Source organism: Molossus molossus, unplaced genomic scaffold, assembly GCF_014108415.1.
Source record: "Molossus molossus isolate mMolMol1 unplaced genomic scaffold, mMolMol1.p scaffold_m16_p_8, whole genome shotgun sequence".
NCBI classification, from domain to species: Eukaryota; Metazoa; Chordata; class Mammalia; order Chiroptera; family Molossidae; genus Molossus; species Molossus molossus.
This window is the reverse complement of record NW_023425402.1, coordinates 90246617-90271612: the sequence shown is the minus strand read 5'-3', so window position 1 is coordinate 90271612 and position 24996 is coordinate 90246617. Positions and strand designations below refer to the sequence as shown.

General features: G+C 44.9%; 2 protein-coding genes across 2 annotated transcripts in view; both read left to right on the top strand.

Moving 5' to 3' along the window:
* Window positions 1–11544: 11544 nt before the first annotated feature.
* LOC118620767 (collagen alpha-1(III) chain-like) lies at window positions 11545–17534 on the top strand. The gene is made up of 4 exons (XM_036247770.1): window positions 11545–11581; window positions 15911–16045; window positions 16629–17015; window positions 17131–17534. The coding sequence occupies exons 1-4, from the start codon at window positions 11545–11547 to the stop codon at window positions 17532–17534; spliced, it is 963 nt and encodes a 320-aa protein (XP_036103663.1).
* A 60-nt stretch (window positions 17535–17594) lies between these two features.
* NHSL1 (NHS like 1) overlaps window positions 17595–24996 on the top strand; it is a 224607-nt gene continuing 217205 nt past the window's right edge. Inside the window, exon 1 of the mRNA XM_036247769.1 lies at window positions 17595–17874. Within this exon, the coding sequence (XP_036103662.1) occupies window positions 17595–17874 (280 nt within the window). The remainder of the gene's footprint in view (window positions 17875–24996) is intronic.

Genomic DNA, 24996 nt, shown 5'->3' with positions numbered 1-24996 from the left:
AGCTATTTGAAAATATATACTGAGCAACATTTTTATCCATTTATCCCATGTTACTTATCAGAAGTAAATATATAGCTTTGTTTCATGTTTGTTCAGCTAGCAAATATAATTTTTTAAACATTTTATAAAAATATAAAAGCATCGCCTTGGCCGGTTTGGTTCAGCGGTTAGAGTCCGCCTGTGGTCCAGACAGACCCGGGTTCGGTTCCCGCTAAGGGCGTGTATCTCGTTTGCAGTTTGTCCCCGGCCCTGGTTGGTCGTGCGGGTGGCAGCCACTTGATGTGTCATTTTCACGGCGATGTTTCTCTCTCTCTCTCCCTCCCACTCTATCTGAACAAAAAATGGGAAAATGTCCTCCGGTGAGGATAAAAATATAAATATATATATATATATATATTTTACATATATAATATATATAAAAGCATCAAAACTAAATATATTGTAAAACTTTTTAAAAGATGTTCCATTAAAAAATGGAGATTTTATGTTAAAAGTCCGTTTTGTTGCAGAGGTGGGTGCCTGTGGGTCAGGGCACAGGGTGAGTGAGCGGGAACCCCGACGGGAAGCAGGAGGGGCGGCTCAGCCTGGACAGCAGCAAGGTGGGGTGCGGAACCTGTGCGGGAAGGTCCGGGTGGAAGGATGGAATGGGCTGTTTGTGAAGCCGTGTGTTTCAGTGGATGTGCTCAGCAGAAGTTCGACCATATGGACCTGTCTGTATGAAGGAAATGTGAATTCTAAGATTCTTCCCCATTTTAAGATTCTTTTCTTTTAGTGGTGTTACATAATATAGCAAACATTTAGAAATAACACAAATGCTCAATATCAGAGAAAAGAAGGCACAGTGACTTATGTGCATTTTTGAATAAAGTTACAAATCTACAAGCTAAGTCATCAATAAGTTCTGCATACATAATTTTTAAGAGCAACCAAAACCACAAGTTTATATTGGTTATAGTAGTATAAATATGTTTATTAAGTATTATATAAAGAGAATATAAAGCAATAACATTTAATGATGTTTCTTTAATTTTAAAGAACATCTTTTAGAGTCTTAGAAATTTCATTTTCAAAGACAATCTATGTATTTTCTTCAACTAAGATTTAACTCATTAATCCTTACAACAACCCTAAAAAGTATTATTATTATTATTATTATTATATATTTTAAGTTAAAAAAAAAAAAAAGCACAGTGGAGAATGGTACTACTGTTAGAGTACAATGCAGTTGTAGCCCTGGATGTGTTCTAAAAGAATGATTCTAGCCCTGGCCGGTTTGGCTCAGTGGTCAGAGTGTTGGCCCTTGGGCCAATGAGTTTCAGACTGGATTCTGGCCAAGGGCACATACCTCAGCTGTGGTTTGTCCCCGGCCTGGTTGGGGTCGTACAGGAAGCAACCAGTTGATGTGACCCTCTCACGTGGATGTTTTTCTCTCTCGCCCACTCTATCTTAAGATAAATAGAAAAATATCCTCCGGTGAGGATTAAATAAATAAATAAAAGAATGATTCTATCTCTCTCTCATTCTACCCCCGCCCGCCCCCCCCCCCCCCCACACACACATACACACATACACCTGCCTCTGAAGATAAGTTCAATAATGCCCAGGCTGGTTTGGCTCAGTGGTTGGAATGTCGGTTCATGGACCAAAGGGTTGTGGGTTCGATTCCAGTCAAGGGCAAATACCTGGGTTGCAGGTTTGATCCCTGGCCTTGCTTGGGGTCATGTGGGAGGCAGCTAATCCATGTGTTGATCTCACATTGATGTGTTTTATTCTCTCTCTCTCTCTTCCTTCCACTCAGTCTAAAAAAAATAATGGAGTCTGGCCAGTGTGGCTCAGTGGTTGAGTGACCCATGCACCAAGAGGTCGCTGGTTTGATTCCCAGTCAGGGCACACACCCAGGTTGTGGGCCTTGATCCCCAGTGGGGGGCATGCAGGAGGCGGCCAATCGATGTTCTCTCTCACCGATGTTTATGTCTCTCTCTCCCTATCACTTCCTCTCTCTCTCTTTAAAATCAATAAAGGAAAAATAAAAATAAAAAATGAATGGAAAAATGTCCTCGGATAAGGATTAACAACAGAAAAGATGAGTTCAATACTTTTTGTACTATGTAATTTTTAAAATTTGGCATGCATTACTTAAAAAAAACTATATGGCCCTGGCCAGTTTGGCTCCACGGTTAGAGCCTCAGCCTGCAGTCCAGAGAGACCCAGGTTCAGTTCCTGCTAAGGGCACGTACCTCAGTTGCAGTTTGTCCTCAGGCCCTGATTGGGTCATGCAGGAGGCAGCCACTCGATGTGTCCCTTTCACGTCGATGTTTCTCTCTCTCTCTCTCCCTCCCACTCTATCTGAACAAAAAATGAAAAAATGTCCTCAGGTGAGGGTAAGAAAAAACAAAAACTATATGAAAAAATAAAAAAATCTTTGGTTCTGAATCTTAAGTCCAGAAAAAGTATCTACTAGCTTGACTAGAAGGGGATGCCTAAGATGGGTTAAACTATGTACTTGAGCTATGCCAAAAGGTTCAAGTAACAATCGAAAATGCAGACAAGAATGAAACCAGCAACTAGATAATGAAACAGAGATTAGGACAAAATAAAAAGTTTTAAGTTAAATGAGAAGTCATAAATCAGGCATGAGAACAATTTCTAGGCAAATGCTCTATCAAAGGGTAGTAGACCCTGGATGGTTGGACCTAAAGATGCCGAGATGTTCACAACCACCAAAAGAGCTGAGAGTCCAAAGGGCTCCATGCCCACAGAGTGTTTCATTCAGAAGCAGCAAACCTTCAGTTCTGAGACTGCTTCGTAATGGTGACCCAGGCGACCTTTTCCTTATCAAGGCAAATGGCCATCCTTGCTAGGCAGACGCAGGCCCTTCAGGGGAGAGCAAGTCCCAAAGCATGTTCATAGGGAAACATTTCTCTCCCTGTCACTCGCTCACCCTTTGTCATCCATCCATGCCCTAGATGTGCACTGAGCACCTGCTATGCACCATCAACATTTTAATAGGCATAAGCTAACATCGTTCCAAAATGTAGGGAAAAGAGTGCTATTCTAACTTATGTAATGAACAGGCTGACCCTTGGGTTTCTTGGTAACGTAGTACCATCTGGCTTATTCTGTCATTTGTGGCCTAAGACGTCAGAGACGAATGTTTTAGTTTCCTGTTGCCACTGTAACAAAGCGCTACAAACACAGCAACTTAAAACAACATAGATGTATTCCCTTGTAGTTCTGGAGGTTGGAAGCCCAAATCAATTTCAAAGGCTAAAGTCAGGATGTCCACAGAGCTGCACTTGTTTGGGAGGCTCTAGGGGGGAGTCCATTTCCTTGCCTTCTCTTTCTAAAGGCTGTCCACATTCCTTGGCTTGTGGCTACATCACTCTGACCTCTGCTTCTGTCCTCACATCTCCTTCTGTGACTCTCTTGCCTTTCTTTTTTCAGGTAATCCAGGATAATCTCCCTATTTTAAAATCATATGACTATGGCCCTGGCCGATTTGGCTCAGCGGTTAGAGCATCAGCCCATGGACTGGAGAGACCCGTGTTCAGTTCCCGCTAAGGGCACGTACCTCGGTTGCAGTTTGTCCCCCGCCCGGTTGGGGTCGTGTGGGTGGCAACCACTTGATGTGTCTCTCTCACATTGATGTTTCCCTCTCCTTGTCCTCCCTCTCTTCCTCTTGCTCTATCTGAAGATACATGCAAAAATGTCCCCAGGTGAGGATAAAAACAACAACAAAAAAATCAAGTGAATGTGGGCTCGTCACAGCTACAGAATAGCTTCACACAACACCTCGATTTGTGTTCGATGGACAAGAGGGACTGCCACCTAGCCAGAAAGCGGATCATCACATTTACTTAATCCTTTTTAAAAAATATACTTACTATTAAGTGTTTATACTGAAAAAGGAAATTTTGTTTTACTTCATAATGAAAAACCCATGTTACATTCCATCAACATAAGTATGTCAAAATAAATACCATGAAAATATTGTTAAATTCCAGCTAGATCCCACTGCCTGGCTGAGCCTGAGCTGGGTTGGTCTTACTGTTTACCCTGGAGAGGAGCCAGGGTTAGAGAGGTGTTGACAATTCAGCACCAAACTGATAGGAAGAGAAGGATAGACCTTCAAATGAGCGTTGCTTTCTCAATACTTAATGAAGCACCTGTGCACCAAATAAAATCCTATCTGCCACAGACTCTGTCCTAAATTCGGGAAACTACATGATGTCCTCAAATCCAAGCTGTGGAGTCAGACAGGCTGAATTTAAATCCAGAGTCTCCCGTCACTCACTGGCTCTTCGCTGGTACACCATCTCTCTGAATCTGTTTCCTTACCTGCCTGGCGGTAATAATAAAACCTTCCCCGAAGGCCTGTTTGTAGGTATTCAAATGAAACAATTTATGTACCGGCTTTGGCATAATGCCCAGCATGTGGTATACACCTGGAAAATGTCAGTCACTTTCAAAGCAAGAAGTCACTATTATAACTCCCATATCAGGACCCAGGGTTGATATTTTCAGCTGTCTCCTCTTTGTCACCACCCTCAAGTTGAGACACTCAGCCTTGACCTAATCTCCTCGATCTGAAGCTGCAAAAACACACCACTGAACCTGTTATTTGGACTATGGCATCCGTACCACAATTCATGTGTAAGTGACTTTGTGGAAGGGGCACAAAGTCCCGGGGGGATTGTGGGCAAGGTCGCCTGAGCAATAGATGGTCGGTACTGGTTTGTCATAATCATCAGATATTTAGGGCTGAGCACCTACCATGGCTGAAACCCCATGACAGCTTCGTGTGTGTTGTGCTAAGTGGCCTTTGTGAGCTTTAGGCTGGTTGTCGGACACACTCTGAGCGGCCGTCTGGATGCTGCAGGTCACAGTCCAGCCACTGTCCAGCTGAGAGGCACGAGCTACAAGGAGTGAAATTATAACTTGTTCAGAATTGTACTCTCCATTTCCCTTTGGCGGCCTGTTTGTGTCTCAGTATAATTTGAGGTATTGACTGTGGACCACAAAAATGTAGGTGGTTTGGGTACCAAGCTGTCTCATGAATTACCTTTCTCTCTAACTTCCTGGTAGCCAAGATTAGTAAGCACCATTTAGGATTATAATTGCTGGATTTAAGCTACAGAAAGAGTGTTCTTTGATGACAGATGCTCATTTGTAAGTGTTCTGATTTAATAAAATTGTAGTCTCTTTACCAACAGGTCATAATGGATATGTAATTTTTTATGATTGTAATAGTTGTGTGTGTGTGTGTGTGTGTGTGTGTGTGTGTGTTTTAATACTTTGCCCGGAAGGGAAAATGCTGGGGGAAGCATATTATTTTGACTCTTTATGGGCACAGATTCTTAAAAATCTGGTCATGTCTGTGAAATCTGATAAATGCTGAATTATTGCCAAATTTTCCTAGTTTATTAGGAAATGTGAATTATGGTTATATTATGAATAGAAGTTAAAAGCTAATAATTGAAATGACATTTTTTTTCTAAATTGTATTTCCATATTACTTTTAAAATAGCCTAATATATATGATCCACTTAGGCACACATTCTTTCTCTATCTTATGCAGTTAAAACAGTGTTTTAATGAACTAGCACTGGTTTGCTGTAGTTATAGTCTTACTTTGGAGAAAAATAAACTACCACATTGTTTTTCATTGAGATGAGGCACAGATCCAGGTTTTATGCAGCCCAAAGCTTGTGCAGTTTTGGAGTCCCTCTTTGAGGGGAAAAAAAAAATCGAACTATTGGCTTTTGCAAACTTTACAAAACTATGTGACCCTATGAACACATTGGTAAGGTCGCTGAAGCTTTAGCTTCATTATCTTCACAGTAAATTCACCTTTGACGAGGATACATTATTGTGGGAATTTCTGGGGATGCCCCAGTGTCCCAAATTAATGAGAAAGCTCTTCGGTTTTGATCCTTGGGGATGGGCAGTATTACAAATAATCAACTGCATGCACAAGACGATGAATTATTCTGTTATTGACAGTTTTCTTATTAAATGTATTTCTTGAAGCATGATACAACAATGAAAAATTCTTCCACTAATGCATTTTTCAAAAGAAATAAGCAGAATTACAAGTAGTCCTTTAAGAGATGTGGGGGAAATAAAGGATTATACATATCTGAAAGCATTTTTTCCTTCCGTGTAGATTTTTCTCCTGGTGACAATGAGTAAGAAACTATACCTTGCTTATATTTACATAATTACTTTTCTCAAAGAATGTTATATACATATATTAGGTTTAAGTAGTGATTGAAACTGAAGAGAAAAAAAAAGAGAGAACATCAAGGAGCCTAAACTTAAAATAACTTTCCATAACTGGGAAAGAAACATTTTCCTGACCATACCTTGCTTAGATCTCCATGATCACAAAGAAGTGGACAATTTAGAGGTTTACTGTAGGAAATGTAAGAATTCTCTATAGATAATTCTGAAAGTAACATTTTTATTTTCCCCCAGAGCTTCCTGATATAAGAAAAGAATGTACCTAATTTTCCATTTAGACTATAGAAAACTGGTCTTTGAATTTTTCTTCTCTCAGCACACAGTTTTCCCCATTTCCTTTATTTGAAGATGAAGAATGAAATGATTAAATGGCAAGAAGGGGGAGGAAGGAGAGGAAAGAGGACTAGAATGAAAACCTTTAATTGGAAATTGGAGAAGGGAAATAATATGAGTTTATTGAATAATAAATTCATCTGACCCACCTCATGATCGCACGAGACATCTTCGGAACGTGGGCTCCGGAGAAGAAAGGCCCGCTGTTTGGAGGAGACCATGGGCACATCCAGGTGGGGCGGGATTGGCTCGGTGTGTCCAGTCTGGGCAGGAGGGTGGTCAGTGATGGTCAGGGGACTCGCACAGTTCAGGTGCCTCCTCTTGATAATGCATGCACCATGTGGGTGACCTTAGATCATTAAAAGCAATAGGAGGGGTTAATTGGGAATGATGGCACCCATATTAAATAATTTATTCATAATTTAAATTTAATGCACACCTCACCTTTTTCAACCAAGGATCTGAGGTAGTTCACCAGATATTTTATATATATATATATATATATATATGTAAAAAAATAAATTCCTTTTTTCAAAGTATGGCTATAGAAAACAGAGTAAAGGGTTAATAACTGGGGTGGTGGTATCAGGTGGAAATCAGGAGGGCCAGCACAGATACCACAACAAGACAATTACTTTGTCTTTAAGCTTCATAGAAACTGAAGTGAAAGGGGACTATGGTCAGAAAAAACAAATTTTTAAAAATGTTTTTATTGATTTTTTAGAGAGAGAGGAAGGGAGGGAGGGAGGGAGAGAGAGAGAGAGAGAAACATCGATGTGGGAGAGAAACATTGATTGGCTGCCTCCTGCACGCCCACTACTGGGGATCGAGCCTGCAACCTAGGCATATGCCCTGACCGGGAATCTAACTGGGACCTCTCAGTCCATGGGGCAATGCTCAATCCCTCAAGCCACTGAGCCACACCGGCCAGGCCAGGTAAAAAATTTTGATTAACCATGAGAGAAAAAAACACTCTCATTTCTTCTGGGAAATAATTATTTTCCTAACATAAGTCTTAAAGGGAATTTCTCAATAAAGCTACAATAAACAATATTCATAGCAAACAGAATAATGAGTTTCAAAGCCATTTCTTGTGTTGTGATGAAGGCCAGCTGAGTTTTCAAAAAGCTGCTGGGTAAAAAACAACTCTACAGGGAGTGGTCCATATGATGAAAAGAACCAGATCCGGGTTACTAAACAGTTATCCCAAGTATAAATATAAAAACAATAAGCTAAAAATATTAGGTAGTATAGTACCGGTACTCCTAATTCCCCTGAGTAAGATGATGAAATTGGCTAAGAGAAACGTTTCTGCCCTGGTTCAGATTCAGGTTTTCTTTCCTTTTTGCCTTTGTTCTTTGTAAACTTTATATATTATAGTTGAATGACTGTAAAGAAGTTGTTTGAGATTTTAAAGGCTATTTATTTGGTGCACATCATTCTCCATAGCTATTTTGTCTCGTCGGCCCACAGGTCCTTCATTCCCTCTTGAGATGGTTATTGTAGAACAGAAGAACGGCGGCCTGGTTTCGGGAAGGATTTGATATTCTTACAGACAAGAAGGAGGACTAGACTTTGTAGCCAGTTGAGTAACTGTATCCCAAGGACGTTGACAGACAGATGGCGGTCATTCTGGAGGGAGGACTGTGGTATGCCGTAAGGATTAGTCCAGGTATAAGAAATGCTGAAGGAAGAGCAGCTTTGGGTGGTTGGGGAGATAAACTCGGTTTTATACATTTATGTGGGACTTTCAGGTTGAAATGCCCAGCTGAGAAACTTGATTTGGGGGAGGAACAGAAGGAGGGAAGAGAAGAGAAGACGGGAGAGGGGGTGGAGGGGAGAGGAGGAAGAAGGGGGGAGGCAGGAAATGCAAAGGAGCTGCAGAGAGAAGCTCCAGACTAAGACTCGAGCTTTAAGGTCCTCATTGGGGATAATCCTAAAGGTAATGCAAAAGCTTTAAAGTTTTTGAGCTGAGGAGGGAGGGAATCAGATTTGCATTTGAAGATCTCTCTGGCTACTCAAAGATGGGTGTCATTTTTCATTTGGGGACAATCACCATTTGCCTGTCTGTGTCTGTTAGAAGTAGAAAGGACTCTTGGCTGTATAGAAGTCTCCAGAGTAGTCTAGACAGAGGTTTCTGTCACTTGGCAAACCCTGCAGGCAAGTGACAGTATTTCATGGGCAGAGAATGTTACATACTACACCTCACAGTACCTGTTGCATCTTTTCCATGTCATGATAATTTGTTGCCCCCCCCCCCCGCCTGCTGGATAAAATATACTAACAGTGCCTCACCCATCAGACTTTTAATACAAGAACAATTTGTCCTATATATAAAAATTTGGAAAATTCTATATACTCTCTTAGGACTTCTTATTTTACTTTCCACTCATTTTTGTGGTCTTTACAACATATAGACTTGTACAACTTTGGTCTTAAGATTGATTTAATAGAATTTCTCTTTATTCCCTGTTAGTGAGCAGGGGGGAGCAGAATGCTGGGTGATTCACAGGCAGATGCGGCCTGGGACCTCTGGCCTCCTTTCCCGCTTTCTCAGTTCTGAGGACTATGGAGCAGAGATTAGTGGCGTCAGGGCAGAGCCTGACCGCTTCCTGCACTTATGTCATGTGGAAGAGGGGTGACACTGCCACAGGAACAGCCACCAGGAGTGCCGTGACCAGAGCCCAGGACACCAGCATCCCCCTCCCCCTCCCAGGTGCCCCCTTTCCTTACTCAAAAAGGTTCCGAACCAGGACCAGGGAGTAATGTGCCATTGTTTTGCCTCTAGTAACTCAGGCATGTAGATTCTCTCGATCTAAATAATTAACCTAAAAACAGTTTCTTTCTGTCATCTCATTGGGTTGGTGTTTATTGGTCGAATTGTGGTTTCCAAAAGGTATGTAGAAGTCCTTTCCCCCAGACCTCAGAATACGATCTTGTTTGGAAATGGGATCTCAGAGGATGTAATAACGTAAGACGAAGACTTACTGGAGTAGGGTGGGCTCTTAATCCACTGTGACTGGTGTTCTTATGAGTGGAGAGACAGATGGGGGGGGGGTGGCGGCGGCTGTGTGACAAGGAGGCAGAGATTGCATGATGCTTCCTTCTGTGAGCCAAGGACACCAAGGACTGCCAGTGACTACCAGGCTGGAGGAGGTAAGGAGGGATTGTCCCTGACAGGTTACAGAGGCCACCTTGATTTCAGACTTCTAGCCTCCAGAAGATGAGACAATACTTCCTATTGCTTCGAGCTGCTCAGTTTGTGGTATTTTGTTACGGCAGCCTGAGGAAACTAATACAGTGGCCTCAGTTTTCAGCAGAAGCCCATCAGGTGAGGCCCATATTAATTAGCATTTAAGTGCGAGTCATTTTTTATGATTTATGGAGTACCGCAGGGGGAAAAATGTATTGAACACTGTAAAAAACATTTTCCAAATGGAAGGAATTATTTGATTTCTATTAAAGATAAATTTTACTTTTTACCTTTTGATAATTATCAAGAGTACATCAACTACACATCTTCTGGCCAGTAGTTTGCTATCGTTTTTTATTAAGAACATTTCTTTTTTCAATTCACAAAACTGTATGTCATTGTCCTATCTCTGACATTTCAAATTTCTAATGCCCCACATTCTTGCCTATTCTTCTTTTTTTTAAATCCTCATCGGAGAATATTTTCCCATTTATCTTCAGATAGAGTGTGAGAGAGAGAAAGAGAAAGATCAATGTGAGAGAGACACATCAACTGGTTGCTTCCCGCACGTTCCCGACCAGGGCCGGGGTCTGAACCGCAACCGAGGTACGTGCCCTTGACCGGAATCGAACCCACTACTCTTTGGTCTGAGAGCCAACCACTGAGCCAAAGCGGTCAGGGCTCTTGCCTATTCTTCCTTTTCCTCTTCTACATCCACTAAACATCTTCTTGGGCCTTCCCAGGACTGCAGGGTGACATTCCCCCACTGGACCCAGGCCTGGACTCTTCTGCCCGTCACTTTCTTTCCACCTCAGACTCCATACTCAGCCCTTGGATGGTGATCTTGCCCCCCTTGTCCCCCTCCCCCGGACGTGTCCTCTGTGTTAACCAGCAACCATCTGCTGTCTGTGTTCTAGGGCTTTTAGGGTGCAGGATGTTAGATCCATGGACATGTAGCTCCCTCCTTCCCAAGTCGTCCCACTTCCTGAACCCTCATTCATGAGTTCTTTTCTCACCACTTGTTGAGTCACTAGGACACTCCCCACCATTCTCCTCCCACGTCCGCTCCAGGCAGATGAGTCCTGCTTTGTTTCCCAGACCCAGGCCAGCTGCTGACTTCACTTGTCTTCTTCGTCTCGTCTTTCCATTTTCATTCAGTTCCCTCCAGAATCTTCAGTCCCTTGGTCGCCTACTACTTCTCCTCATAAATCCCTGTATATTTAACTGTAAGTGATAGAAAAGCCCAACAAACAGGAGTTTGAACTAGTGCTTCTCAAACTGAGAGTACAAATGCGTCAGCTGGGGAGGGCACATCCTTATTCATGGCCCCCCTGCTATGACAGTGGGGGCAGAAGCCCACCCCCCACCCACCCACCATGGGGAGGCAGTGGAGGCTGAGGTTCTGCATGTCTGACAAGCTCCCCGGTGATGCTAATGTTCCTGGCCTTCAGACCTTTGGAATTACACTGTAAGTACATGGAGTCATCCTTCTGGAGTAAGTTCGTCCTTTGCATGGTGCTTGGATTTTCCAGGTCTGCCCTTCTTGGTCTCAAGATCCTGGAGCAGCTGCAGACATACCGTCTTCACCTCAGTGCACCTGAGGGCAGGTGGCAGGGTCTGGCCCGAGTGAAGAGAATGCAAGAGCCTTTCTCCTTCCTTTCTCCTCTCCTCAGGGTGGTGACTATTTCTCAGAAGCCTCCTGCTTCCCCTTACAATTTCATTGGTTTAGAACTGGGTCACACTTGACCCATCTCTGTCAAAACAGAATGGGATAGATGGATGATGACTTATCTCAAGAGGATGGACATACCGGTAAACAAGTTAAGTTCTGTCAGTAGAAAAAGGGAGGATGGCCCAATAGGGTAGGCAGTCTTAGCCACACCTGGTTTTCAAGCACTATCTTGAGAAAAAAAAATTTTTTTTAAATAATATTACTTCTTCTAACTGGTTTTTGAACTTTGCATGGAAGTTTTCTCTATGAATGTTCCAGTTCTATCCTCTGTATTCATCACCAAAATCTGGCTTCTGCCCCCTGTCATAGTACAAGTGCTCTTTTGAAGGTTGCCAGTAACCCTTTCCCACCTCGCCTCCCGGGGCCTCTATTCGCTGCTTTCTCTGTCTCAAGCCTCTCCAACCTTGGGACTGATGAAAGTCACCGCTTAGATTCCTCCTCCTTCAATGCTCCTTTTTTCTCCTCTTGCCCCCTGGCTGGGGGCTTCCCCTCACCTGGGCCTTAGCCCTCTGCTCATCCAAATACTCATCTATTAGCTCTTAGGACACCTGTTCTCATGGCTGTAAGTATCACATCTATGGCTTCCAGTCCTCACTGGAATTCCTTCCCAGATTTTCACCTGCCCCAAAGATGCTCCTAACTGCGTGTCACACCAAACCTGTGTTCTTCCAAACTGGTTTCTTTTTCCATATCCCTTAACTTAGTAGGTGACATTATAAATTCTTTTTGGAGCCCAGCTGGTGTGGCTCAGTGATTGAGTGTCAACCAAGAGGACACTGGTTTGATTCCTGGTCAGGGCACATGCCCAGGTTGTGGGCCCGATCCCCAGTGGGGGGCATGCAGGAGGCGGCCAGTCGATGTTCTCTCTCATTGATGTTTCTATCTCCCTCTCCCTTCCTCTCTCCTTGAAATCAATAAAGAAAAAAAATTTTTTTTCTTAATTTTTCTTGGAATAAGTTGGTATAATGTTTGGTTCTGGTTTTTTTTTTTTTTTTTTTTTTAAATCCTCACCCGAGGACATTTTTCCATTTTTTTGTTCAGATAGAGTGGGAGGGAGAGAGAGAGAGAGAAACATCGACGTAAAGGGACACATCGAGTGGCTGCCACCTGCACGACCCAACCAGTGCCGGGGACAAACTGCAGCCAAGGTACGTGCCCTTAGTGGGACCCGAACCTGGGTCTCTCTGGACTGGAGGCCGACGCTCTAACCGCTGAACCAAAACGGCCTGGGCTGTCTGGTTCTGTTTTGTATATTATTTTTCAGGATATTAAATGGAAAGTTGTGAGTGATGCCTCAAGAAATGACAGATATCAGGTACCAATATGAGTTGTGGTGAAGACTGCGATGTGAGAATTTCCAATGTTTGAGGACTGGTTAGATGCTCATTTCTACAGAGGGTACAAGAGTCAGGTGACTGTCAGGAGAGTTTTGGGAGGAGGATTTTTAGATAGGAGTGGGAGACCTGACCTCATTCTAGAATGGGCTGGGGCCCTGGCAGCTGACGTCCAGCCAAGTGAGAAGGACCTTCCCAGGCCCTCAGAGAGCTTGATGTATGCCTCTGGCGGACGGAGAGTGGACAGGTGCCAGACTCTCACGTCAGGAAGGTGATGCGACCTGTGGCAGCGGAGTAGAGGGCCATGCCTGGGAGGACATCGCTCTACCTTTCAGCCACGAGCTTTAAAAAGGTGTGTGGCTCGCCCTGGCCGGTTTGGCTCAGCAGTTAGAGCGTCAGCCTGTGGTCCGGAGAGACCCGGGTTCGGTTCCCGCTAAGGGCACGTACTTCGGTTGCAGTTTGTCCCCGGCCCTGGTTGGTCGTGCGAGTGGCAGCCACTCGGTGTCCCTTTCACGTCGATGTTTTTCTCTCTCTCTCTCTCTTCCTCTCTCTCCCTCCCACTCTATCTGTACAAAAAATGGTAAAATGTCCTCAGGTGAGGATTAAAAAAAAAAAAAAAGGTATGTGGCTCTCAGAGACCACATGTGAAGTCTCCAGTAGGAAAGCCAGCCCTGTTCATTTTCAAGGGGATTCTGCCTAAAAGGTTTCACCTAGAGGCTTGATAGGATCCCAACAGCAAGAATCCGTATGGAGCAAGCAGAAGGAAAACCAAGATTGAGGTAGTGTAAGCAGTTAGGATTCATCGCTTGTGTCTTAGGAGGTATGGTCAAACATTTCCAGTAAGGGCCCACGAATGTGTTTATGAAAGAGGCAGCTTCAAACATCCCCAGGCCCAGGGAATGTGATGTCATTGGTTCGAGCATCAGTCCAGTACACACATGGCTGCTGTCTGCACCCCTCCCGCCCCACACTATGGTTAGTAGGCTGGTGGGGGAGGGTGAGATGGAGGAGGACCAAGCCCTTTGCCCTGACTTCTAACCACAGAAAGTCCCAGCCTGCGGGAAAGGAGGCAAGGTTTTAATTACAGACAGTCCCCTACTTAGAATTTTCTGACTTTACAATGATTCAAAAGTGATACATGTTCAATAGAAACCACGCTTTGAATTTTTATCTTTTCCTGGGCTAGCAATATGCTGTAGGAGACTCGATGCTGGGCAGTGCCAGCGGGCCATAGTTTCCAGTCAGCGATCAGGAGGGTAAGCTACTGAGATTCTACAGTGTAGTATTACATGCATTTTAAACTTATATATATTTTAAACGTGTTTTTATTGAATTTATAAAGAGGGAGAGATAGAAACATCGATTTGGCTTCCTCCTGCACGCCCTCTACTGGGAATCCAGCCTGCAACCTGGGCACGGGCCCTGACCAGGAATCAAACTGGGACCTCAGACCATGGGGCAATGCTCAATCCACTGACCCACACTGGCTGGGCTCAACTGGCTCAACTTAGGATATTTTCAATTTACAATAGGTTTATCGGGATGTAACCCCATCGTAAGGTGAGGAGCATCAGTACTGAATTGAGAGCACATCTTATCTCTTAAAGTAACAGTAGGGTTTTCTATTACTGGAGAGAGAGCAAAATAATTATGGGACTGCTTGAGTTGCCATTCAGTAGAAGAGGAAGAACAACTCATTGCACAGGTTCTTAAAGGGACAGTGGGCAACAAAAATTAAGTTGCTTTTATGGGTACACTCCCTCCATGAATCCTGTTTATTCAATGTTCTGGTTACATAGAGAGTTTAAGTTCAGCTTCTGAAGCAGTGAAATCATTTTATCAAAAAATTCTATTCATTTTGCCCCCAGGATTATAAATTTACAAAAATTCCATGCTCCCTTTATACTGTATTAATTTATGTGGTTAAACCATATTTCTTTTCAGATCAAGAAGACAGTGTCAAGGGATGAATAAACTAAAGAACAATGTGCAACCACAGCAAACTGCTGGCACAATTAGTAAGTAAATGTTATACATGATAAAGGACATGTATGTAGAATATATAAAGACCTATTACAACTTAAAAATAAAAAGACAATAATTGAATTTTAAAAATGGGCTAAAGATCTGAACACACATTTCTTCAAATGTATGTGATCTTATTCCAAAGAAGATAAACAAATGGCTAGTAAGCACATGAAATGATGTTTAAACTCATTACTATCAGAGAAATGTAAATCAAAACCAAAATGAGATACCACTGTATGACCATTAGGATAGCTAGAGTAAAAAAGACAGATACCAACAGGTATTGGTGAGGATAAGGTGAAATTGCAACTGTCATACATTGCTGGTGGGAATGTAAAACAGTGCAGCTGTTTTGGAAGTCTGGCAGTTCCTAAAAAAGTTATGATATAATGCAGTAATTCAAGAGAAATGACAACTCATGTCCATATGGAGACGTGGACAAGAACATTCATAGCAGCAGTATTCATATTAGCCAAAAAATTGAAACTCAAATGTCCATCAATGGGTGAACAAATGTGGTATATCCATACAATGGAGTATTAATCAGCCATAAAAAGGGATTGAAGTACTGATATATGGTACAAGGATGAACCTTATGCTAAGTGAAAGAAGGCAGACCCAAAAGGGCACATACTGTATGATTTCCTTTATATGAAATATCCAGAAGAGTCAGATACATAGAAACAAACAAACAAAGATGAGTGAGTACTAAAGAGAATTGTGAGGGTTTTTTTTGGGGGGGGGAGGGGATGGGATTAAAATTAGCTCTAAAATTGATTACGGTGATGTTTACATAACACTCTGAATATACAGTACTAAAAAAATGCAAATGTACCCTTTACACAGGTGAAATGTATGGCATATGAATATAGGTGCGTTCCATGGTCCACTGGACTGGGAGCCTCAGTGATGGCAGGGATGGAGCCAGACAGCTTTGCAGCATCTCCAGCCAGTGCCTCACACAGGCGCTCAACAAATATTTTTTGAGGGAACAGCACACTTTTATACTGTACCTGATGTTCATACAGTGCTTCATAAATTTCACAGCATCTTTTTTCATGGATAGCAGCAGCTCCTTTGTGCCTCATAACAACCCTGAAGGTGGTCAGAGTGACTATGAGACCATATTCGCCCATGTCCTGAACAATGATCAACTGTACAACAGGGGAAAGACCAAAAAACGTTTGTCTACTAGGTTTTGTGTGGCGATGCCCTCTCAGGCCTGGTTGTCTTGCATTTCCGGTGTCTTTCTTGGAGAGGGAATCCACTTTATAATGCAATCAACATAGCTGATCTGGGACACCAGATTCCCACACTGCACCCAACAGTGCAGCAGTTTGGGTCACTTGGGGGCAGAAGGCAAAGAAGCCGTGATTCCTTTCCTGAGCAAACAGCAAAAAGGCCATTGGGGCTTCAGCTTCAGGATATTGGACTCCGTCTCCGCAAACATTTCTAACCAGAGGTTTGACCACGATCTCAACAGCATTCAGCTTAACCGTCTTCCAGGCACGAAATTCAGGGTTCTAGGTTGGGGTTCCACTCCCCCCATCCCTCTCACATGCTTTGGGGAAGAGGGATAACATATTTGGCACAATTCAGAGGAGGCCATTCCAGTTGGAGGAGGAGGGGGCCAGTTTGTTAAGAAAAGTCTCTTGAACTCCACCCCTCCGCCCCTTACAAGCCCCCAAAAGGTTTTTCCCATTGGGAGGACTCCTAGTCCGCTACAGAACCCTTGGCTACTGGACGATCTCATGTCCTCTTTTAGGTCCACCTAAGCGCCCAGAAGCCTTGGCCGCTTTCCCGAGTAGTACTGGGGAGAGAGAAGGTGGACCCACTGAGGCTCCCGGGCGTTTCCCGTGGGGCGGGGCGCACCTGACTCACGAGTCCCCGAGGGCAAGAGCGCAGGTGAGCGGCCCAGCGGGCTCGCCAGGGCTGTCCCGGCTCCTCCGCCTCGGGGACGCCCACACTGCGCCCAACCCCTCCCCGCTCTGGGCTCGGGGGACGAACGAGGACTCGGCCCGACGGCCGGTGGGCTTTGGAGGGGAGCGGGGCGGCGACGGGGGAGCCCCGGGACTGCGCGGCCGTGCAGGGCGCGGGGCCGCCACCTCCCCGCTGGCGCTGGCGCAGGGCGCGGCGGCCGCGGGAGCCGCAGGTGGTTCCTCGGGCCGGCCCTTTTCTCCTCCCCCTTTCCTTTCTTTCGCCTCCCCTCCCTCTCGCCCGGTGTTGGCGGCACTTCCCCCGCTTCCTCCTCCCTCTCCAATCGGGAGGGAGGGAAGGAGCCGCCGGCTCTTTCCTGCCTCCCTGCAAACTTCAGCGGGACTCGCGTCTCCACTCGCCGCCGCGGCCACCGCGCCCCCCGCCCGGGAGCTGCTCCGGGAACTTCCTCTCGCGGCGCGGCCCGGGCACCCCGGCGGGTGGAGAGACGCCGCCGAGCGCCAGGCAGCCCTGCTCGGACCCACGGAGCTCTGCCCGCGGCTTCCCGAGCTGCCGGGGCTCCCCTGCCTCGTTGTCCGCCCGCCCGCCCGCGCGTCCGTCGGTCCGTCCTTCCCGACCGCCTGCCTCTCTCCGCGGGCAGCCGCCACCGGCTTCCCCTCGGCGCCCCGCCGCTGCCCGGGACTTTTCTTTGTGTTGGATGCGGACTCGCGCCCCGCGCCGACGGGGGCCGGTTTAAGGGCTTTGCTGGCCCCGGGCGGCCCGCGGCGCCGCGAGCCCGTGCCGCCCGCCCCCGGCCATGCCCTTCCACCAGAGGGCCGTGGAGCCCGCGCGGCTGCACCGGGCCGGGGCCGGGGCCGCGGGCGCGCCGCTCTTCCGCTCGCTGGAGCAGGTCAGCTCGCACGCCCTGGTTTGCCTGCTGGAGCAGCTCGCCGACTTGTCGCGCTGCGCTGGGGACATCTTCGGGGAGCTCGAGGGCCAGGCGGCCTCGCTGGGCCACCGCACCGCCGCGCTGCACCGCCGCCTCGACGCCCTGCACACCGCCGCCGCGCGCCTCGACCACCGCCGAGTGAAAATCCGTGAGTGGCGGGCGGGTCGGGGGAGGGGAACGAGGCGGGGAGGTGCCCGGACAGCTGCTCCCTCCCGCCCCCTGGCGGCCCCGGGCCGGCTCTCGGGCTGCGGCGCCGAGCCCCGGAGCCCCGCGACTGTCGGCTCTCCTGGGGGGACTCCTGCCTGCCCCGAGGCGGCGGCGGTGCAGGTGGCAGGCACGTGCGGCACTCTCCGACTTTCGGGTTCCGGGAGGTTGTTGGCCGCCTCGATGGAGTGGGCGCGGAGGGTGGGAATTGGGCTGGCCCTGTCCCACTGTCCTGTACTTGTCTCCGTGTGGGAGACCAAGAGGAGACCCTGGGCTCTGTGGACAGAGCAGCAGCCAAGGTCCTGAGCAAAGGGTCAGCGGAAGGTAGTCTGTTCCAGAAGCCAGGTGTACGATACTTATAAGGATTACAGTTCTTGAGACTTCAAGAGGATGTTTGTAAAAGTCTCTGGGGATCTCACTGAGCGTTGGGGCTGCTTGTCTCCTCTCTGGCCACCACATACCGGTGGTCTCACCTACCAACATAAGAATGCAGACTTTTACTTCAGGCTTTTCTTTTTTGGTGCTAATTTTTGTCTCCCTCTCCTTCTGACCTACCATGTCTTTGTTATTCAGAGGGCCTTGACCTGGAGCTCAGACTCCGAATCCCATTCATCTTTGTCTGACCTCCTCCTACCCTGAAAATCAAGTCCAGGTCTTGACAGGGTGATCTCTCCAAACGCCCATTTCATTTCAGCAGCTTAACTATCTCCAGTGAATGGAGTAACTGGAATTTCCTGCTGGCAGAGAAACTTTCAGTGTGATGTTTGTGTGGTTTCTCCCCTTTTAGTACGTGGACTTGATCATAATCCTAAATGTAAAGAGTACATTGAAGCTGGTTGATGGATCCCGGGGTGGGAGGGGAGATGCTGGTGTAACCCACTTGGAGATTTTAGCAGCTCTGGAGGAAATAAAACTGTCTCTCTTAGAACCACTTCATACGTAATCTCAGAGAGCTGGTTTGCCATGCTTTTCCCTGCTGGAAAAACAGCTCTGCGAAAACTACCTTATAACCAGAAAAGTTCATGTTTACAGTCCTTAAATACAGTGAGAGTACTTGCTGGAATACATCTTTCTTCAAGTTGTGAAGTTATTGTGGGATGGTTTTACATTTTACAGGTCATCTCTTTGACTGTACTGTCAACACTTACGAGTTGTGGACAGTTCCCAGTCTGGGAGAGTCTTCCTTCCCCCAACTCCGACCAAAAAAAAAAAAGAAAGTCAGGGGGGCAGGGAAATCAAAGTGGTCTCATCAAGTTGTTGGACATAAAAAGAATATTTCTGCTTAATGTGAATAATGATCCCATGCATCAGGATAGACTGTCCTAGTGGAATGTCACGGTCATCTCGGTAATCACTAGCTGCTTCTATCCGTTTTCTGTGTAGAGTCTGTGTGGGTGAAGGAGAATTTCACCCTTGAGGAATGATGTGATGAGGCAGATCAGCTAGATAAACTGATCTGTTGTGGGCCTCAAGAAACAAGAAAAAACTCCCTGAAGGTCACAAACTCCTTCATTTGCTACCTTTGTTGTACATTTAAACATACCACATATTTCTCTCTGTGTACATATGCACCCATAGCCCAAATCCCACAAATCCCCTAAATTAACTAAGGTTGTCCTAAGGGACTGCAATAACTTGTTTGAAAACTTTTCACAAATTTTAAAATCTTTTGAATCTTAAATGACTTTGATTTTGTACCAGAAAACCTGGCTCATCAATTTTTTTTTTTTATGATCGAGGAAGAAGGCTTTTATTGAATGTAATTATGTCTGAGAGTAGAGCGCACATACAGAGAAGAAAGTTGAACTATAAAGACGTCATTTTTGTGGTTTTTCACCTTCACACACTTTTTTATATGCTGGAGAGCTGTGAAACACCTATGTGTTCATTTCATTGAGCTTCTGTTAGGATTCTTTTAAAAAGATGCATCAAACCCTGTTCTTATACAAGCTACGTTTTGAAGTCATTTTGGTACCTTTGTAGGCAGGTCTTCAGAATAACATACTTCATTAGAAGGGACATGTAGACTTTTAGATTTGGAGTTCTCTGTAAAGGCCATCTATTTCATGAACTCCTTTTAAAAATATTTTATTTGTCAGTTACAGTTTACATGCACTATTATCTTGTGTTAGTTTCAGGTGTATATTTCATGAGCTCTTGACAAGAGAGGAAATCAAGTCTGAAAGAGCTGAGGTGATTTGCCCCAGCTTGTGTGATGAGAGCGGCTCACCTGCTGTCCCACTGCTTTGTATCTGAAACAAAGTTCAAATATATTTAATAAACAGTCCCAAGGATAACTATGACTTCATTTCACCCCTTCTTGTCAGATAAACTTTTAAATGAGTCTCCCAAGGAGCAAGTAACAAAACTGAGTAGCTTACAGAAGCCAAGTGCAGAGGGAGACTGCATGTTTCATTACTTGAGGGTTTCTACCAATAATAAAGGGTGTGAGCTATTTTAAAAACCCATGGACTTCATCTTTGTAATACAGAACTAGCGCTTTAGTCCTATGGGCCAGTCCTGCTGGTCTCAGTGATTCTAAGAAGTATTTCACCAAGTTTGCCATTCCTCAAAACCTCATGGGTAGGAAGTCACTGAAAATAATTTTTGTCATAAACTGGGGAGAATGCACATTACTGTTTTTCTCCTGCTCATCCATCAAGCTTCCCTTAATGCTTTCCCTGAACCCCCAGGTTGGAGGGAATGCTCCCACGGCATCCAGCATGGACATCAGGTATGTTCCTCCATCACTGCTTTTACCAGTGTGGATGAAAATTGTGTATTCACGTTTGCTCCTCTCTGCTAGATTGCAAGTTCCTTGAGGTCAGTGACGGCTGCGTCTTTGTTTTTCCAAAACTTAACAGTGCCTGGAATGGGATATCTCAATAGATATTTGAATGGAGCTGATACATTGTTTCTTGGTGCTCAGTGTCAGGAAGAATAACTACAAAAATTTTCAGGAAGGATTACTATGCTGACTGCTGCAAATCTAAGTGAGCAAGACAAGTACTTTAAACAATGTTTTTTTTTCTTTATTGATTTTAGAGATAGAGGAAGTGAGAGGGAGAGATAGAAATATCCATAAGAGAGGACATTGGCCGCCTCCTGCATGCCCCCCACTGGGGATCGGGCCCACATCCTGGGCATGTGCCCTGACCTGGAATCGAACCAGCGACCTCTTAGTGTATGGGTCGACGTTCAGCTACTGAGCCACACCAGCCGGACAAGACAAGTACTTTAAAAACAAAGGAAAAATAAACTTTCTGCCTTTTTAAAGTTTTGTGCTTAACTCTTCTTTCTGTAAGAGTCAAACTTCATTAATTTTGTTGACACAATAAGTTCCCATTGAAAATAATGACAGCTGCCTGGCCAGTGTGGCTCAATGGATTGACATTGTCCCATGGACTGAGAGGTCCAGGTTCGATTCCCGGTCAGGGCACAGGCCCGGGTTGTGGGCTCGATCCCCAGTAGGGGGCAGGTAGGAGGCAGCCGTGAATGTATCTCTCTCGCATTGATGTTTCTATGGCTGGAGACCATCAAAGCAGGCTTTACTGTGGAGAAATCAGTAGACACCCAGCCTGACAGCCCTGTTTGATTTTTCAGCCCTGGGTCACTTGTTCCTTTTGATAATTAATAATAACACAATATTTATGTAGTGCTTTTATGACTGAAAACATATTTTTCATATTCATTATTTGACTCAAAAACCTTGTAAGGTAGTAAGGCCAGGCTGTATTCTGTCCACATTACAGACAAAGAAATGGAAATTCTGGGACCAGGAAGAGGCATACGTAAGACAGACACTGAGTCTTCTGAGAGCTAGGCAGAACTCTTCCACTTCACCGTAAAAGTACTTCGTGGGTGAATATGAAATGTAATTGTTGAAACAGAATAGGAGAAAAGATGACTTGCTGGCTCTTTTTTTCTTATTGTGCCAGAAAAGCAGATTTCCCCCCTAGATTCTGGAAGTGTTCCAAGTTCAGGGAGGGTTATTTTATTGCACAACTATAGGGGGCACCATTCACATGCTCGTGTGTGTCAATGGTGCTCCTATAGAGTGGATATGATTCTCAGCCCATGCACCTGTACACGATGACCTTGGGAGAATGCGAGCAATTTTTATAGGTGAGATGACTAGTGTTCAAGACAGCTGCTTGGCAGACAGGTTGTAGGGACACACTTCGCATAAACAAGGCATGAGTCTGTCAGGCAGACACTGACTGTAGCCTTACTACCTTCTGGGTAGTGTGTGAGCTGCATTGTTCTACCTCACATGAAACCGTCCCTTGACCCAACCAGAGGGTTGACTGTCCTGATGTCAGAATGTATTTGCTTCTTCCTCAGAATGAACCTTCTATGCGAGGCGCTTGTGAGAGTTCTAAAGACAGGCGACTTCACTGTACTTTTAAGAGCAGGTGGAGGTTTTTTTTTTGCCTCCCTGCTGATGAATGTTTGTATTTCTGGTGAAACTGGCACAAGATTTGCTTTCATTGAAACATGCCACATAGCAGGGAGGATGTTGGTGTGGGAATATGGCCTCCACCCTCCGCTAATCCCTGGAAGGTCCCTAAATGTACTAACAGAAACTGACAGCTGAGCGGCCGCACCTCGGGTTAAGGAGGCTCTGGGAGGTGAAGCTGTGTGCCCTGTACTTGCCTGACCTTAAGAATCGCGGGGAACTCGTGTGCCAGTTACGGGTTCCCAGACCTTTCCTAAGCCCTGTCGAGCCACAGTGTCCAGTGTGTTTAGCACTGGAGTAGACAGGAAAGCTCATTGACTTGGGAACCAGGGGTCTTGAGTCTGGCTTCACTGCTGCTCTTTTCCAATGCAGATTTTGAGCATTTATTCACCACCTCCAGGCTTTATTTCCTTACCTGTAAGATAGAGACTTTGACTAAATTCACCTGTCCTGGCCTTTTCAATTTTGGCATTTTGTAATTCTAATGAAGGGTTACTATTTATAACAGCAGTAGCCCAGGTGACGTTGTATAAATGACTTTGGTCAATAATCCCTCTCTGATGCCTGTCATTAGGGATTTAAAAAAATCTTTGTGTCTGAAATAAACTCTTCATGACTATGTAGATTGTTTCAACTCACATTTTACCGACCTGGAGTGCATGGACCATCAGGTCTGGAGGGTTAGTCATTTCTAAACAGATCAGGCAAATGTTTCAAATTTGTGTATATCCCGCCCACAGCCCACTCATGGCCTCCTCTTCTTCTCTAAAAAGTGCTAACATCATTATGAAAAAATTGTTTAAATTTATTACCATATGTCAAGATGTCCAAAATTTGCGTTCTTTTTTAAAAAATTATGAGAGTGTATTGTTTAAGCCAAAACATCAATTTACTCATTGATTCTTGGTTATTGAAACTATAATTACCTGGTATATAAAACTACCTACATTTAGGTTGAAATAATTTACTAGTAATAGCCTTGTTTTCCTCTATATTAGAGGAAAAGCCAAGATTAAAATTTCATCATGAGACTAGCAAATGAAAAAAAAAATTTTGAGAAATATTTGCGATTCTTAATATTTTGGATGAAAATTAAGAAAGAGAAAAATAATGCATTGTTTTACTTTGGCTATCATTTTAATGTCTTTGGAAACAAAAAACATAAAATGGTTTGCACCTAAGTAGGTACCTAGTAAGTTGATTTAATTATTTAAATCTGTTTCTCCTCAAGTTGGTTCATATCCTGGAATGAATTAATTCTGTAGGCTTTGAAGCTCAAAATCAACAGGATGGTGCTGATGGCTGTCTTGTTTTTACATGTTACATTTGTTAGCAACACTTGAGACAAATGTAGCAAAAGAGATGGAGCTTCTGTTTTTCAGAGAAGGCTCCTCCGAGAAAAGGCCCTGGAGGTCCCTGCCTTAGACTCTTTCCTTGTGGATTAAGTGATGTGTCTGTGAAAGTATCACTCAAACAAAGTGACATTACTGAGATCAATATCTGGGCAGCAGCACAATTCCAGTTTCTGGTATTGGGCCGTATATTTGGTGACTTTGTATTGCCTAATAATACATACAGCTAATGAGCATCTGCTATAGACCAGGCGCTTTAATATGTGCAACAGCTCTATGAGGTAGATACTGTTGTTACTTTTGCTTGACAGATGATGCAACTAAGAATTTGTTTGCCCAGGCAGGCTTATCTTCTGACCACTCTGTGGCACTCTCTCTTCAAATTATGACATTCTGTATTCACATGAGAAAACCAACACCAAGAATATATGGCAAAAGCCTGTCAAATAGCTGAAAGGGGAAAGCCTTCTGTTTTTTTGGTCTTTTTCCTCTTTCTTCTCTTTTTGTTTTGAAACCTCTCAAACTACTAGCAGATGGCCAAGAAATGTGAGACACGTATCTAAAGTACTTAGCATAGTGCCTGGCTCATAACTATTATACACTTAACATTTACTGTTGTTTAGATGACAGAGAAGGCCGAGTTAACATCTGTGTGTACGTTGATGTCCATATATTGCCACAGATGGCCCAGACCCTGTGTCGCTGCTCAGCTGAAGCCCGGAACAGGAAAGCTGACCAAGCGCAGAGGAGAGCTTGTATCAGACACACATAAAATACTTCTGATTTGAAAACTTGAGAGGTCTGCGCAGGGATCCTGAAGTATATCCATAAAGCGTATGTAGTTCCCAGCAGGAATGTGTGAGGGGTGGTGGTTTCTTTCTGTCTTACAGGGGTTTGGCTGGCGGGGGTTGGCGGAGCCAGCCCTTCTCTTGGGGTCTTTTATGTAGCTGTCCTCTTTCTGAAAACCCTGTTTGCCTCCATTTCCTCCTGTTGTAGGAACTGCAGACCCAGCTCAGCTCCCGCTGAGCTTCCTAGGTTTCCCTGTTGCCTCAGTTGCTCAGGGGACTGTCAGAGCCGAAACCCCGCTCCTAGCTGAGTTCCTGTTCCCGTTCAGAACTGGGCCTTAGCTTAGACCTCCGCTCTCCCTGGGCATCTTGGGACTGAGATAGTTCACACTCTTTCATTCAGCCCGTGTTTCCCACAGTTTCTGAATCATCAGGTGTACTGGGGAAGGGGGGCTGTTTAAAAACAGCTC

What these genes read in the sequence shown, in the direction of transcription:
- LOC118620767 (XM_036247770.1), top strand. Translation starts at nt 11,545, where the DNA reads ATGGATGATGACTTATCTCAAGAGGATGGACATACCG. An exon ending in TCAAGAGGATGGACATACCG is followed by an intron (nt 11,582 to 15,910) that starts GTAAACAAGTTA and finishes TAAATTTCACAG; the next exon opens with CATCTTTTTTCATGGATAGC. An exon ending in GGCGGCCGCGGGAGCCGCAG is followed by an intron (nt 17,016 to 17,130) that starts GTGGTTCCTCGG and finishes TCCAATCGGGAG; the next exon opens with GGAGGGAAGGAGCCGCCGGC.